Raw genomic sequence first — 13102 nt, forward strand, 5'->3', positions numbered from 1 at the left:
TTCCAGCCAGACCCAGTACAGCTCATCACCCCAGTCCTTGCAGTCTCTCTGCTGGTTACACACTTTATTGATATCTATGCATTCTCCACTTCTGCACTTGAATTTGCCAGGTCCAGAGCACTGAATAACATTGTTAGAGTTTGCTTCATCAGTGCCATCCAGACAGTCTCTCACACCACTGCACTGCCTACTCCCATGGACACAGTTCCCATCTTCACATCTGAACTGGTCTGGCCTGCAGGTCCGAGAAGGGCAGTTAATTTCATCACTTCCATCCTTGCAATCAGGATCTCCATCACATCGCCACTTCTCGTGGATACATTCACCTGAGCCGCACTGCACCTCACTCATAGAACACTTCACTGGAGGTGCAGGCTGGCGGCCACACTGCTCCAAAGATTCATCCGAGTGGTCGGAGCAGTCAGCATCATCATCACACACCCAGCTGATAGGGATGCAGGTAGAACTCTTGCACTGAAACTCATGAACACCACAGGTAGGAGGTGCACACTCCAGCTCATCGCTACCATCACTGCAGTCATCTTGAACATTGCAGACAAAGCTTTTGGAAATACATTGCCCACTACTGCATGTGAATTCTGCTGCACTACAAGTCACAATGCCACAATTCTCTTCATCTTCTCCACTGTCACAGTCCTTTTCACCACCACATTTCCAGGACACCGGGATACGCTGGACTGACTGAGGACCACAGCTGATTTCATTTACCCGGCATGTTCTCATATGACACAGATCAGCACTCTCATCAGACCCATTTTCACAGTCCGGATCCCCATCACACGGCCACCTATTTGGCACACACTGACCACTGTTGCAAAGTCAGGTTCAGCACACGTCTTCTTCACACAAGCACTCTCATCACTGCCATCTGAGCAGTCTTCACATTTTATTCTAGCACTGTCAGCGGCAGTGCACAGGCAGGCGAGGGCGAGCAGCAGGCAGAGCGCCCCACAGAGCAGCAGCGCCTGCCACCGCTCCGCACCTGTGTCACTTATACTACTCCTATTACCCGTGCCGTCAGTGTCAGTGGCATCCTCCTGGTACCGTTTCTGTCTTTGCCGCCCCTTACTCTCCCCCTTTTCTTTTTGCCACTGACCATTCACCACAAATGGATGAGACACATGATTACTAGTTAGGAAAGAGAGTGTAACGTCTGCTTTACGGCTGCAGGCCGTGCCAGCTGCAACCCTAGAAGCTGTTTGTGAACGAGCCTGCCGGTGGTCATTTGGCAGTGTAATCTGCGTCTCTGCACTCCTGCCCCGCAATAGAGCTAAATTGTCACTAGTAATCTGTAGAATGTGGCAACCCCACGGAATCTTATCCAGAAACATAGTTATAACACCGATCTGGGGACGAATAGTCTTTTTTGCATTGCAAGATAACCCTCTTATAAAAAGAATGCCAGAGAGAAGCAGCACAGCCGCTGCTGCCGCTGCCTCCATGGTTACGTCAGACAGGCTGCAGGGTCCTGATGTCCGTCCCTCTGCTCTGTGCCGACTCGCCTCACGGTGAGGGTCGGCTGCCGTTGTCCACTGACGCCTCTGGTCTCCCGTAGCAACTCGATCTCGGATGTCCCGTATCGCACCGCGATTACTTCAATTTCATGCGATTACTTCAAATTTCCCGCGTCTCTCCGCGATTCCTTTTTCCGCGTCCCTCCGCGATTCTGCGTCCCTCAGCGATTCCGTTTCCTGCGTCCCTCCGCGATTCCGCGTCCCTCCGCGATTCCGTTTCCCACGTCCCTCCGCGATTCCGTGTCCCTCCGCATTCCGATGTGCTGGCGCCACTAGTGTCCCGCTGCGCTGCGATGTTTGTCCCGGCGCCGCTGCGATGTCCTCTTCGGGTCCTGTTCAGGGGTCCCTGTTCGGGCGCCATATGTTGCAGGAAGCACGGCCGAAAGCACGACAGACACCAGTAGAGTCAGGTCATGCTCCATTTTATTGCCCGAATAGCCTGACTTTTATAGAGAACTTAACAGGGGTGGACAGTGTTTCACACAAGATTATTGGTCAAAAGCACTCAGACAAACAGCTACAAGAAAACAACCCCACCTGCAAGAAAACAACCCCCTTGTGATTAGCAGTCACATAGACCTTGTCCTTGAGGCCAGCTACTGGTAACAATATTTTTCTAAATTCCTCAGTTGGACGATGTGGGAACACTGTCATGGGAACTTCTCATAGTTGCACTGGTAGCTTGGTTTGCTCAGCTACAGCAAGCCATGGGATTTTTGCTGTTTCAAGAAATCCCTCAACAGGGGACATCACCTCCCTAGCCCTGCTGGTCAAACTGTTTCTTATGCAAGCCAGGATGCTCTTGGCCTTCTTGGCCACCTGAGCACACTGCTGGCTCATATTCAGCCAACTATCCACCATCACTCCCAGGTCCTTTTCCGCCAGGCAGCTCAGAATATGGCATTGATATCACCGGGTAGTCCCTGTGTAACCTGGGAATGGCCATGGTGCAAACAAGGGGCAGCAGGAGGGAGGGAGTGTCTTCTTTCCCAGAAAGTATTTTCCTTGTTTGAGCCTCCATGATGCCAGCTCCCCCGCAAGGCTCTTGGTAAACACCAGCAAGGAAGCACAGTTTCAACATCAGATTTTCAGAATTCCAATCCCAAATCTTGTAGGGGTGGGAATGGCCCCTTCATGGTGGAACCGCCCCGATTGCACAACCCAAGCCTGGGCAGAGCTGCCACCTGCAGCCCCGTGGCAATAAAAAGGCGAGGGAGCCCTGCGAGGAGCACAGCCGCCCGTCCGCCTTCTGCAGAGATGGTGCCGACGACCTCCCTCCTGCTGCTGCTCGGCCTGGCCCTGCTGGCCCCCGGCCTCTCTGCTGACCAGGTAAGGGGATGGGGATGGGTTTGGGGATGGGTAGTGGGACTGTGCCCCTGGGGGCCTCCTTGACTGCCTCCTGCCCGGTGCTGAGCCCTCTCTGCCCCAGTGCGTGCTGACCGGGCGCTGGATCAACGACCAGGGCTCCGACATGACCATCGGGGCTGTGAACAGCAATGGTGAGTTCACCGGCACCTACCACACGCCTGTGATGACCACGACAAAAGATATCAAAGCATCACCTCTGGTGGGAATCCAGCACAGCAAGACACAGCCCACTTTTGGCTTCACTGTCAGCTGGAATTTTACAGGTTCGTCTCCTCTCCTTGTGCTGTCCCCGGTGCTCCCATCCACTCCCTGTGCTTTCTCCTTCCGCTCTACCCTCCCCTGTGGTGCCCTGATGCTCGGCAGCCCTGCCGTGTGCCAGCCTTGAGGCTCTCCTGCCCTTCATGCAGCATGCCCTAGGGCTCCCCACCTTTGGTGTCCCCAGAGCTCCCCTATCCCCTCCCATGTCCCCACTGGTCCCCCATGCCTGCCCCCAGAGCCTCGCCACCTCTGGGTGAGGAATCTCCTCCTACCACCTATCCAAATCTCTCCTCTCTTAGCTTCAAGCCGTTCCCCTTGTCCTATCCCTCCACCCCCTGACAAAGGGGTCCCACGATAGCAGAGCAGAGGGGGACAATCCCCTCCCTCGCCCTGCTGCCCACGCTGTGTTGGTGCAGCCCAGGACACGGGGCAGCAAGCACACGTTGCTGGCCCATGTCCCGCTTCTCATCAACCAACAGCCCCAGGCCCTTCTCCTCGGGGCTGCTCTCAGTGCATTCCCCACCCAGCGTGTGTCTGTGGTGTTCCCGAAGTTCCTGAGTGTGCCAGAGGGCAGGGACAGCCCGAGCGAGCTGTCCCCAGGGCCAAGGAGCCCAGACCCAGCCACGCTCCCCTCACCTGCCCTTCCCCGCAGACACCACCGCCGTCTTCACGGGCCAGTGCTTCGTGGACACGGAGGGCAAGGAGGTCCTGAAGACCATGTGGCTCCTGCGGTCACACGTCAGAAGCATCGCTGACGACTGGAATGCCACCAGGTGAGCCCGGAGCAGAGGCACAGGGCCTAGGGAGAGACGTGGTGGCCCCGTGCCTCCTGCCTGACGTCTCCTGCTCTGTCCCTGCAGGACCGGCACCGACAACTTCACCCGCCTGCCATAAGAGATGGAGCGAGGCTGGCCCCGTGGGGGTCCCAAGGCTGGCCACTGGCTTCTAGAGGCCTTGTGGCACCTGAAGGGGGCTACAGGAGAGCTGGGGTGGGACTCTGTGCCGGGGGGTGATAGGGAATGGCTTTAAAGTGTAAGAAGGGGGATTTAGATTAGATACATGTATTCGTAAGAAATTCTTCACTCAGAGGGTGGTGAGGCCCTGTCCCAGGCTGCCCAGAGCAGCTGTGGCTGCCCCATCCCTGGCAGTGCTCAAGGCCAGGCTGCATGGGGCTGGGGGCAGCCTGGGCTGGTGGGAGGTGTCCCTGCCCATGGCAGGGGGTTGGAGTTAGGTGGTGTGTAAGGTCCCTTCCAACCCAGAACACTCTGTGACTCTGTGATTGCGTGACAACACCTGGGCATGGCCAATGCCCCTGCCTCTCCTCACAATAAAGCTTTACTGCAAACACCTCTGGCTCCTGTCACCTCTTGTCCGTTCAGGCTACATTTGAGCCCTGGCTCCCGTGGGTGTTGGGTCTGTCTGGGATGGAGTCACCTTTCTCTGCAGCAGCCCACACAGTGCTGTGCCCTGCACTCAGAGCTGGAACAGCACTGGTATCGCTCCCGTGTTGTGTGTGCTGCTGCACACTGCAGGCACAGCATCAGGACTCCTTTAAAACCAGATTCTGCATAGGGAGACAGTAAGATTTATTGCCTATTAGTAACAAGTTAGAGAAGTGAGAAACAAAGGAAAGAAACCAAAAGCACCTTCCCCCCCCCATCCACCCTCTTCCACCTCCTTCCCCCGAGCGGTACAGGGGAATGAAGGAACGGGGCTTATGGTCAGTCTACAGCGCTTCTTCTCCACCGCTCCTTCTCGGTCACTCTCGTCCCCTGTGCTGTGGGGTCCCTCCCACGGGATGCAGTCCTTGCTGAACTGATCTGGCGGCGGCTGCCCACAGGCAGCAGCTCTTCCAGAACTGCTCCCGCACAGCTCTGTCCCACGGGGTCCATCCCTCAGGAGCAAACTGCTCCAGCATGGGTCCCCCATGGGTGGGTGGCAGCTCCCTCCTGTCCCCCTGCTCCTGCGTGGGCTCCTCTCCACGGGCTCTGGCGCAGCCCAGGGCCTGCTCCAGTGGGAGTCCTCCACAGTCCGCAGCCTCTGTCAGTGCAGGTCCACCGGCTCCACCGTTGTCTCCTCCATAGTCTGCAGCGTGGAGCCGTGCTCCTCCGTGGTACTCCATGGGCTGCAGGGGGACATCCTGCTTCACCATGGGCCTCACCACAGGCCACAGGGGACTTCTGCTCCGGCTCCTGGAGCACCTCTTCCCCTCCTCCTCCACTGACCTTAGTGCCTGCAAGGCTGTTCCTCACTCCTCTCACTGTCTCAGCTGCTCTGAGGTGCAGCTTCTTTTTCTATTTTTTATTTTTCCCTGTCTTACATCTGCTCTCACAGAGGTGCAACCAACAGCGCTTATTGGCTCGGCTCTGGTCAGCAGCGGGGCCCTTACGTGACATGGGGCAGCTTCTGGATTCTTCTCACAGAAGCCACACGTATGGCCCCCTGCTACCAAAACCTTGACACGTAAACCCAACTTCACAGCACCCAACACCTCAGCACCCTCAGCACCCAAGTTCTCAGTACCCAACACTTCAGTGCCGACCACCTCAGCACCCAACACCTCAGTACCCAAGAATCTCAGCACCCAACATCAGAGCACCCAGCTCCTCAGCCCCCAACTCCTCAGTACCCAACATTTCAGTGCCCAACAATTCAGCTCCCAACTCCTCAGCACCCAAGTTCTCAACCAAAACCTTGACATATAAACCCACTACTCAGCACCCAACTCTTCAGCACCCAACACCTCAGTAACCAAGTTCTCAAACAAAACCTTGACATATAAACAAACACACAACTTAGCACCCAACTCCTCAGCACCAAACTCCTCAGCACCCTACTCCTCAGCACCCAACTCCTCAGCGCCCAAGTTCTCAACCAAAACCTTGACATATAAACCCACTACTCAGCACCCAAGTCCTCAGCACCCAACACCTCAGTAACCAACTTATCAGTGCCAACTCCTCAGTACTCAACACCTCAGCTCCCAACACCTCAGCACCCAAGTTCTCGACCAAAACCTTGACATATAAACACACAACTTAGCACCAAACTCCTCAGCACCCAACTCCTCAGCACCCAACTCCTCAGCGCCCAACACTTTGGATGCCAGCAGGGCTCCGTGGCTGGCTGCAGCACCCCAGGGCCGGCCCTTTCACGTGGCTCCCTATCAGCTGCACATCAGAACCAAGCTGTCCAGAAGGGCCAGCCTTGTCCCCAGGGTGGGGGCCCGTGTCCTCAACGCCATCAGGATGTCACCAACCACAGCGTGCCCTCCTCTCACTGTCCCAGCTGCTCTGAGGTGCAGAAATATTTTATTTTATTTTATTTTATTTTATTTTATTTTATTTTATTTTATTTTATTTTATTTTATTTTATTTTATTTTATTTTATTTTATTTTATTTTATTTTATTTTATTTTATTTTATTTATTTTATTTTATTTTATTTTATTTTATTTATTTATTTATTTATTTTTTTCCCCTGTCCTACATCTGCTCTCACAGAGGTGCAACCAACAGCGCTTATTGGCTCAGCTCTGGTCAGCAGCGGGGCCCTTACGTGACATGGGGCAGCTTCTGGATTCTTCTCACAGAAGCCACACGTATGGCCCCCTGCTACCAAAATCTTGACATGTAAACCCAACTTCACAGCACCCAACACCTCAGCACCCTCAGCACCCAAGTTCTCAGTACCCAACATTTCAGTGCCCAACAATTCAGCTCCCAACTCCTCAGCGCCCAAGTTCTCAACCAAAACCTTGACATATAAACCCACTACTCAGCACCCAAGTCCTCAGCACCCAACACCTCAGTAACCAACTTATCAGTGCCAACTCCTCAGTACCCAACACCTCAGCTCCCAACACCTCAGCACCCAAGTTCTCGACCAAAACTTTGACATATAAACACACAACTTAGCACCAAACTCCTCAGCACCCTACTCCTCAGCACCCAACTCCTCAGCACCCAACTCCTCAGCGCCCAACACTTTGGATGCCAGCAGGGCTCCGTGGCTGGCTGCAGCACCCCAGGGCCGGCCCTTTCACGTGGCTCCCTATCAGCTGCACACCAGAACCACGCTTTCCAGAAGGGCCACCCTTGTCCTCAGGGTGGGGGCCCGTGTCCTCAACGCCATCAGGACGTCACCAACCACAGCGTGGCCGTGGGCTGTGCCGTGTGGGTGAGCCAGCAAGGGCATGCTCCCTCACCTTCTGGCCACATCCTCCGTGCTGGAGCAGCACACGGGAGTGATATTGAGCCGGGACCACCCTCACTGCACAAAACTACGCATCCTTCCTGACCGAAATACGCACATGAATCACAGAATCACAGAATCACAGGATTTCTAGGTTGGAAGAGACCTCAAGATCATCGAGTCCAACCTCTGACCTAACGCTAACAGTCCCCACTAAACCATATCCCTAAGCTCTACATCTAAACATCTTTTGAAGACTTCCAGGGATGGTGACTCCACCACTTCCCTGGGCAGCCTGTTCCAGTGTCTTAACAACCCTTTCGGTAAAGAAGTTCTTCCTAAGATCCAACCTAAAACTCCCCTGGCGCAACTTAAGCCCATTCCCCCTCGTCCTGTCACCAGGCACGTGGGAGAACAGACCAACCCCCACCTCGCTACAGCCTCCTTTAAGGTATCTGTAGAGAGCAATAAGGTCACCCCCGAGCCTCCTTTTCTCCAGGCTGAACAAGCCCAGCTCCCTCAGCCGCTCCTCGGAGGACTTGTTCTCCAGGCCCCTCACCAGCTTCGTTGCCCTTCTCTGGACCCACTCAAGTACCTCGATGTCCTTCTTGTAGCGAAGGGCCCAAAACTGAACACAGTACACGAGGTGCGGCCTCACCAGAGCCGAGTACAGGGGGACAATCACCTCCCTAGCCCTGCTGGTCACACTGTTTCTTATGCAAGCCAGGATGCTCTTGGCCTTCTTGGCCACCTGAGCACACTGCTGGCTCATATTCAGCCAACTATTAACCATCACGCCCAGGTCCTTCTCCGCCAGGCAGCTCAGAATATGGCATTGATATCACCGGGTAGTCCCTGTGTAACCTGGGAATGGCCATGGTGCAAACAAGGGGCAGCAGGAGGGAGGGAGTGTCTTCTTTCCCAGAAAGTATTTTCCTTGTTTGAGCCTCCATGATGCCAGCTCCCCCGCAAGGCTCTTGGTAAACACCAGCAAGGAAGCACAGTTTCAACATCAGATTTTCAGAATTCCAATCCCAAATCTTGTAGGGGTGGGAATGGCCCCTTCATGGTGGAACCGCCCCGATTGCACAACCCAAGCCTGGGCAGAGCTGCCACCTGCAGCCCCGTGGCAATAAAAAGGCGAGGGAGCCCTGCGAGGAGCACAGCCGCCAGTCCACCTTCTGCAGAGATGATGCCGACGACCTCCCTCCTGCTGCTGCTCGGCCTGGCCCTGCTGGCCCCCGGCCTCTCTGCTGACCAGGTAAGGGGATGGGGATGGGTTTGGGGATGGGTAGTGGGACTGTGCCCCTGGGGGCCTCCTTGACTGCCTCCTGCCCGGTGCTGAGCCCTCTCTGCCCCAGTGCGTGCTGACCGGGCGCTGGATCAACGACCAGGGCTCCGACATGACCATCGAGGCTGTGAACAGCAACGGTGAGTTCACCGGCACCTACCACACGCCTGTGATGACCACGACAAAAGATATCAAAGCATCACCTCTGGTGGGAATCCAGCACAGCAAGACACAGCCCACTTTTGGCTTCACTGTCAGCTGGAATTTTACAGGTTCGTCTCCTCTCCTTGTGCTGTCCCCGGTGCTCCCATCCACTCCCTGTGCTTTCTCCTTCCGCTCTGCCCTCCCCTGTGGTGCCCTGATGCTCGGCAGCCCTGCCGTGTGCCAGCCTTGAGGCTCTCCTGCCCTTCATGCAGCATGCCCTAGGGCTCCCCACCTTTGGTGTCCCCAGAGCTCCCCCATCCCCTCCCATGTCCCCACTGGTCCCCCATGCCTGCCCCCAGAGCCTCGCCACCTCTGGGTGAGGAATCTCCTCCTACCACCTATCCAAATCTCTCCTCTCTTAGCTTCAAGCCGTTCCCCTTGTCCTATCCCTCCACCCCCTGACAAAGGGGTCCCACGATAGCAGAGCAGAGGGGGACAATCCCCTCCCTCGCCCTGCTGCCCACGCTGTGTTGGTGCAGCCCAGGACACGGGGCAGCAAGCACACGTTGCTGGCCCATGTCCCGCTTCTCATCAACCAACAGCCCCAGGCCCTTCTCCTCGGGGCTGCTTTCAGTGCATTCCCCACCCAGCGTGTGTCTGTGGTGTTCCCGAAGTTCCTGAGTGTGCCAGAGGGCAGGGACAGCCCGAGCGAGCTGTCCCCAGGGCCAAGGAGCCCAGACCCAGCCACGCTCCCCTCACCTGCCCTTCCCCGCAGACACCACCGCCGTCTTCACGGGCCAGTGCTTCGTGGACACGGAGGGCAAGGAGGTCCTGAAGACCATGTGGCTCCTGCGGTCACACGTCAACAGCATCGCTGACGACTGGAATGCCACCAGGTGAGCCCGGAGCAGAGGCACAGGGCCTAGGGAGAGACGTGGTGGCCCCGTGCCTCCTGCCTGACGTCTCCTGCTCTGTCCCTGCAGGACCGGCACCGACAACTTCACCCGCCTGCCATAAGAGATGGAGCGAGGCTGGCCCCGTGGGGGTCCCAAGGCTGGCCACTGGCTTCTAGAGGCCTTGTGGCACCTGAAGGGGGCTACAGGAGAGCTGGGGTGGGACTCTGTGCCGGGGGGTGATAGGACAAGGGGGAATGGCTTTAAAGTGTAAGAAGGGGGATTTAGATTAGATACATGTATTCGTAAGAAATTCTTCACTCAGAGGGTGGTGAGGCCCTGTCCCAGGCTGCCCAGAGCAGCTGTGGCTGCCCCATCCCTGGCAGTGCTCAAGGCCAGGCTGCATGGGGCTGGGGGCAGCCTGGGCTGGTGGGAGGTGTCCCTGCCCATGGCAGGGGGTTGGAGTTAGGTGGTGTGTAAGGTCCCTTCCAACCCAGAACACTCTGTGACTCTGTGATTGCGTGACAACACCTGGGCATGGCCAATGCCCCTGCCTCTCCTCACAATAAAGCTTTACTGCAAACACCTCTGGCTCCTGTCACCTCCTGTCCCTTTGGGCTATGTGTGAGCCCTGGCTCCCGTGTCCCCCCCGCGTGGTGTCCCACTGCCTCTCCCATCACCCGTCCCCGGGCCCTGACGCCCACCCCGTGGCACGGTGGCACCAGCAGTGGCACCCATGTCACGGCGTGCCCTGTGCCACCACAGGCAGTGGCCCGTCACCACCGGGTGCCCCTTGGCAGGAGGCCCAGAGGCACCGCACAGCCCCCGCCACTATAAACGGGGCCGAGCGGGGCCGCAGCTGTGCAGGCAGAGCCTGGCCGCGGCAGTGCGATCATGGGGAGCCTCCGCTGCTGCCTCCTGCTCGCCCTGGCCCTGCTTGGCCTCCACCCCGCTGCCGCCGGGAAGGTGAGGGCTGCTGGGGGCCTGTGCTGAGCTGTGCTGAGCTGAGCTGTGCCGAGCCATGCCGTCATGGGCGTGCAGCACATCTGGCTACGGGCTTCTGTGGTTCTGGGGTTGAGTGCTTTCACTCTGCCTTTCACTTGATACTACCAAACTGATCACCAGTGCCTCAGCACCCAACTCTTCAAATGCCCAACACCTCAGCATCCAACTCCTCAGCACCAACTCCTGGGATGGTTTCACTCGGGTGGGCAGCTGAGCTCCACCACAACGCCTCTCTCACTCCCCCTCCTCAAAGGCAAAGGGGGAGAAAACACGATGAAAAGGGCTCAAGGGTAAAGATAAGGACCGGGAGATCACTCAAAAGTTGTCGTGATGGGCAAACCAGACTCAGCATAGGGAGACAGTAAGATTTATTGCCTATTAGTAACAAGCTAGAGAAGTGAGAAACAAAGGAAAGAAACCAAAAGCACCTCCCCCCCAACCACCCTCTTCCACCTCATTCCCCAGAGCGGCGCAGGGGAATGAAGGAACGGGGCTTATGGTCAGTCTACAGCGCTTCTTCTCCGCCGCTCCTTCTCGGTCACTCTCGTCCCCTGTGCTGTGGGGTCCCTCCCACGGGATGCAGTCCTTGCTGAACTGATCTGGCGGCGGCTGCCCACAGGCAGCAGCTCTTCCAGAACTGCTCCAGATATGGGTCCGTACCACGGGGTCCATCCCTCAGGAGAAAACTGCTCCAACCTGGCTCCCCCACGGGCAGCAGCTCCTGCCAGGTCACCTGCTCCTGCGCGGGCTCCTCTCCACGGGCTACAGGTCCTGCTTCACCATAGTCCTCACCACAGGCCACAGGGGACTTCTGCTCCGGCTCCTGGAGCGCCTCTCCCCCTCCTCCTCCACTGACCTTAGTGCCTGCAAGGCTGTTCCTCACTCCTCTCACTGTCTCAGCTGCTCTGAGGTGCAGCTTCTTTTTCTATTTTTTATTTTTCCCTGTCCTACATCTGCTCTCACAGAGGTGCAACCAACAGCGCTTATTGGCTCGGCTCTGGTCAGCAGCGGGGCCCTTACGTGACATGGGGCAGCTTCTGGATTCTTCTCACAGAAGCCACACGTATGGCCCCCTGCTACCAAAACCTTGACACGTAAACCCAACTTCACAGCACCCAACACCTCAGCACCCTCAGCACCCAAGTTCTCAGTACCCAACACTTCAGTGCCGACCACCTCAGCACCCAACACCTCAGTACCCAAGAATCTCAGCACCCAACATCAGAGCACCCAGCTCCTCAGCCCCCAACTCCTCAGTACCCAACATTTCAGTGCCCAACAATTCAGCTCCCAACTCCTCAGCACCCAAGTTCTCAACCAAAACCTTGACATATAAACCCACTACTCAGCACCCAACTCTTCAGCACCCAACACCTCAGTAACCAAGTTCTCAAACAAAACCTTGACATATAAACAAACACACAACTTAGCACCCAACTCCTCAGCACCAAACTCCTCAGCACCCTACTCCTCAGCACCCAACTCCTCAGCGCCCAAGTTCTCAACCAAAACCTTGACATATAAACCCACTACTCAGCACCCAAGTCCTCAGCACCCAACACCTCAGTAACCAACTTATCAGTGCCAACTCCTCAGTACCCAACACCTCAGCTCCCAACACCTCAGCACCCAAGTTCTCGACCAAAACCTTGACATATAAACCCACTACTCAGCACCCAACTCTTCAGCACCCAACACCTCAGTAACCAAGTTCTCAAACAAAACCTTGACATATAAACAAAAACACAACTTAGCACCCAACTCCTCAGCACCAAACTCCTCAGCACCCTACTCCTCAGCACCCAACTCCTCAGCGCCCAAGTTCTCAACCAAAACCTTGACATATAAACCCACTACTCAGCACCCAAGTCCTCAGCACCCAACACCTCAGTAACCAACTTATCAGTGCCAACTCCTCAGTACCCAACACCTCAGCTCCCAACACCTCAGCACCCAAGTTCTCAACCAAAACCTTGACATATAAACACACAACTTAGCACCAAACTCCTCAGCACCCAACTCCTCAGCACCCAACTCCTCAGCGCCCAACACTTTGGATGCCAGCAGGGCTCCGTGGCTGGCTGCAGCACCCCAGGGCCGGCCCTTTCACGTGGCTCCCTATCAGCTGCACATCAGAACCAAGCTGTCCAGAAGGGCCAGCCTTGTCCCCAGGGTGGGGGCCCGTGTCCTCAACGCCATCAGGATGTCACCAACCACAGCGTGCCCTCCTCTCACTGTCCCAGCTGCTCTGAGGTGCAGAAATATTTTATTTTATTTTATTTTATTTTATTTTATTTTATTTTATTTTATTTTATTTTATTTTATTTTATTTTATTTTATTTTATTTTATTTTATTTTATTTTATTTTATTTTATTTTATTTTATTTTATTTATTTATTTATTTTTTTCCCCTGT

At 55.8% G+C, this 13102-nt stretch overlaps 2 protein-coding genes across 2 annotated transcripts; both read left to right on the plus strand.

Moving 5' to 3' along the window:
• Positions 1–2792: 2792 nt before the first annotated feature.
• LOC116500500 (avidin-like) lies at positions 2793–4055 on the plus strand. Its single transcript, XM_032205550.1, has 4 exons — positions 2793–2864; positions 2965–3166; positions 3814–3934; positions 4022–4055. Exons 1-4 carry the CDS (start codon positions 2793–2795, stop codon positions 4053–4055), a joined length of 429 nt encoding a protein of 142 aa, XP_032061441.1.
• Positions 4056–8543: 4488 nt separating this feature from the next.
• Positions 8544–9806, plus strand: LOC116501059 (avidin-like). The gene is made up of 4 exons (XM_032206432.1): positions 8544–8615; positions 8716–8917; positions 9565–9685; positions 9773–9806. Exons 1-4 carry the CDS (start codon positions 8544–8546, stop codon positions 9804–9806), a joined length of 429 nt encoding a protein of 142 aa, XP_032062323.1.
• Positions 9807–13102: the final 3296 nt, after the last annotated feature.

This window comes from Aythya fuligula, chromosome Z (genome assembly GCF_009819795.1).
Source record: "Aythya fuligula isolate bAytFul2 chromosome Z, bAytFul2.pri, whole genome shotgun sequence".
In the NCBI taxonomy this organism is placed as follows: domain Eukaryota; kingdom Metazoa; phylum Chordata; class Aves; order Anseriformes; family Anatidae; genus Aythya; species Aythya fuligula.

Bases quoted from the DNA above. Each gene is read 5' to 3' on its own strand.
- LOC116500500 (XM_032205550.1), top strand. From the start codon at position 2,793: ATGGTGCCGACGACCTCCCTCCTGCTGCTGCTCGGCCTGGCCCTGCTG. The intron at 2,865-2,964 runs GTAAGGGGATGG...TCTCTGCCCCAG, and splicing joins CCGGCCTCTCTGCTGACCAG to TGCGTGCTGACCGGGCGCTG. The intron at 3,167-3,813 runs GTTCGTCTCCTC...CCTTCCCCGCAG, and splicing joins TGTCAGCTGGAATTTTACAG to ACACCACCGCCGTCTTCACG.
- LOC116501059 (XM_032206432.1), top strand. From the start codon at position 8,544: ATGATGCCGACGACCTCCCTCCTGCTGCTGCTCGGCCTGGCCCTGCTG. The intron at 8,616-8,715 runs GTAAGGGGATGG...TCTCTGCCCCAG, and splicing joins CCGGCCTCTCTGCTGACCAG to TGCGTGCTGACCGGGCGCTG. The intron at 9,686-9,772 runs GTGAGCCCGGAG...CTGTCCCTGCAG, and splicing joins GACGACTGGAATGCCACCAG to GACCGGCACCGACAACTTCA.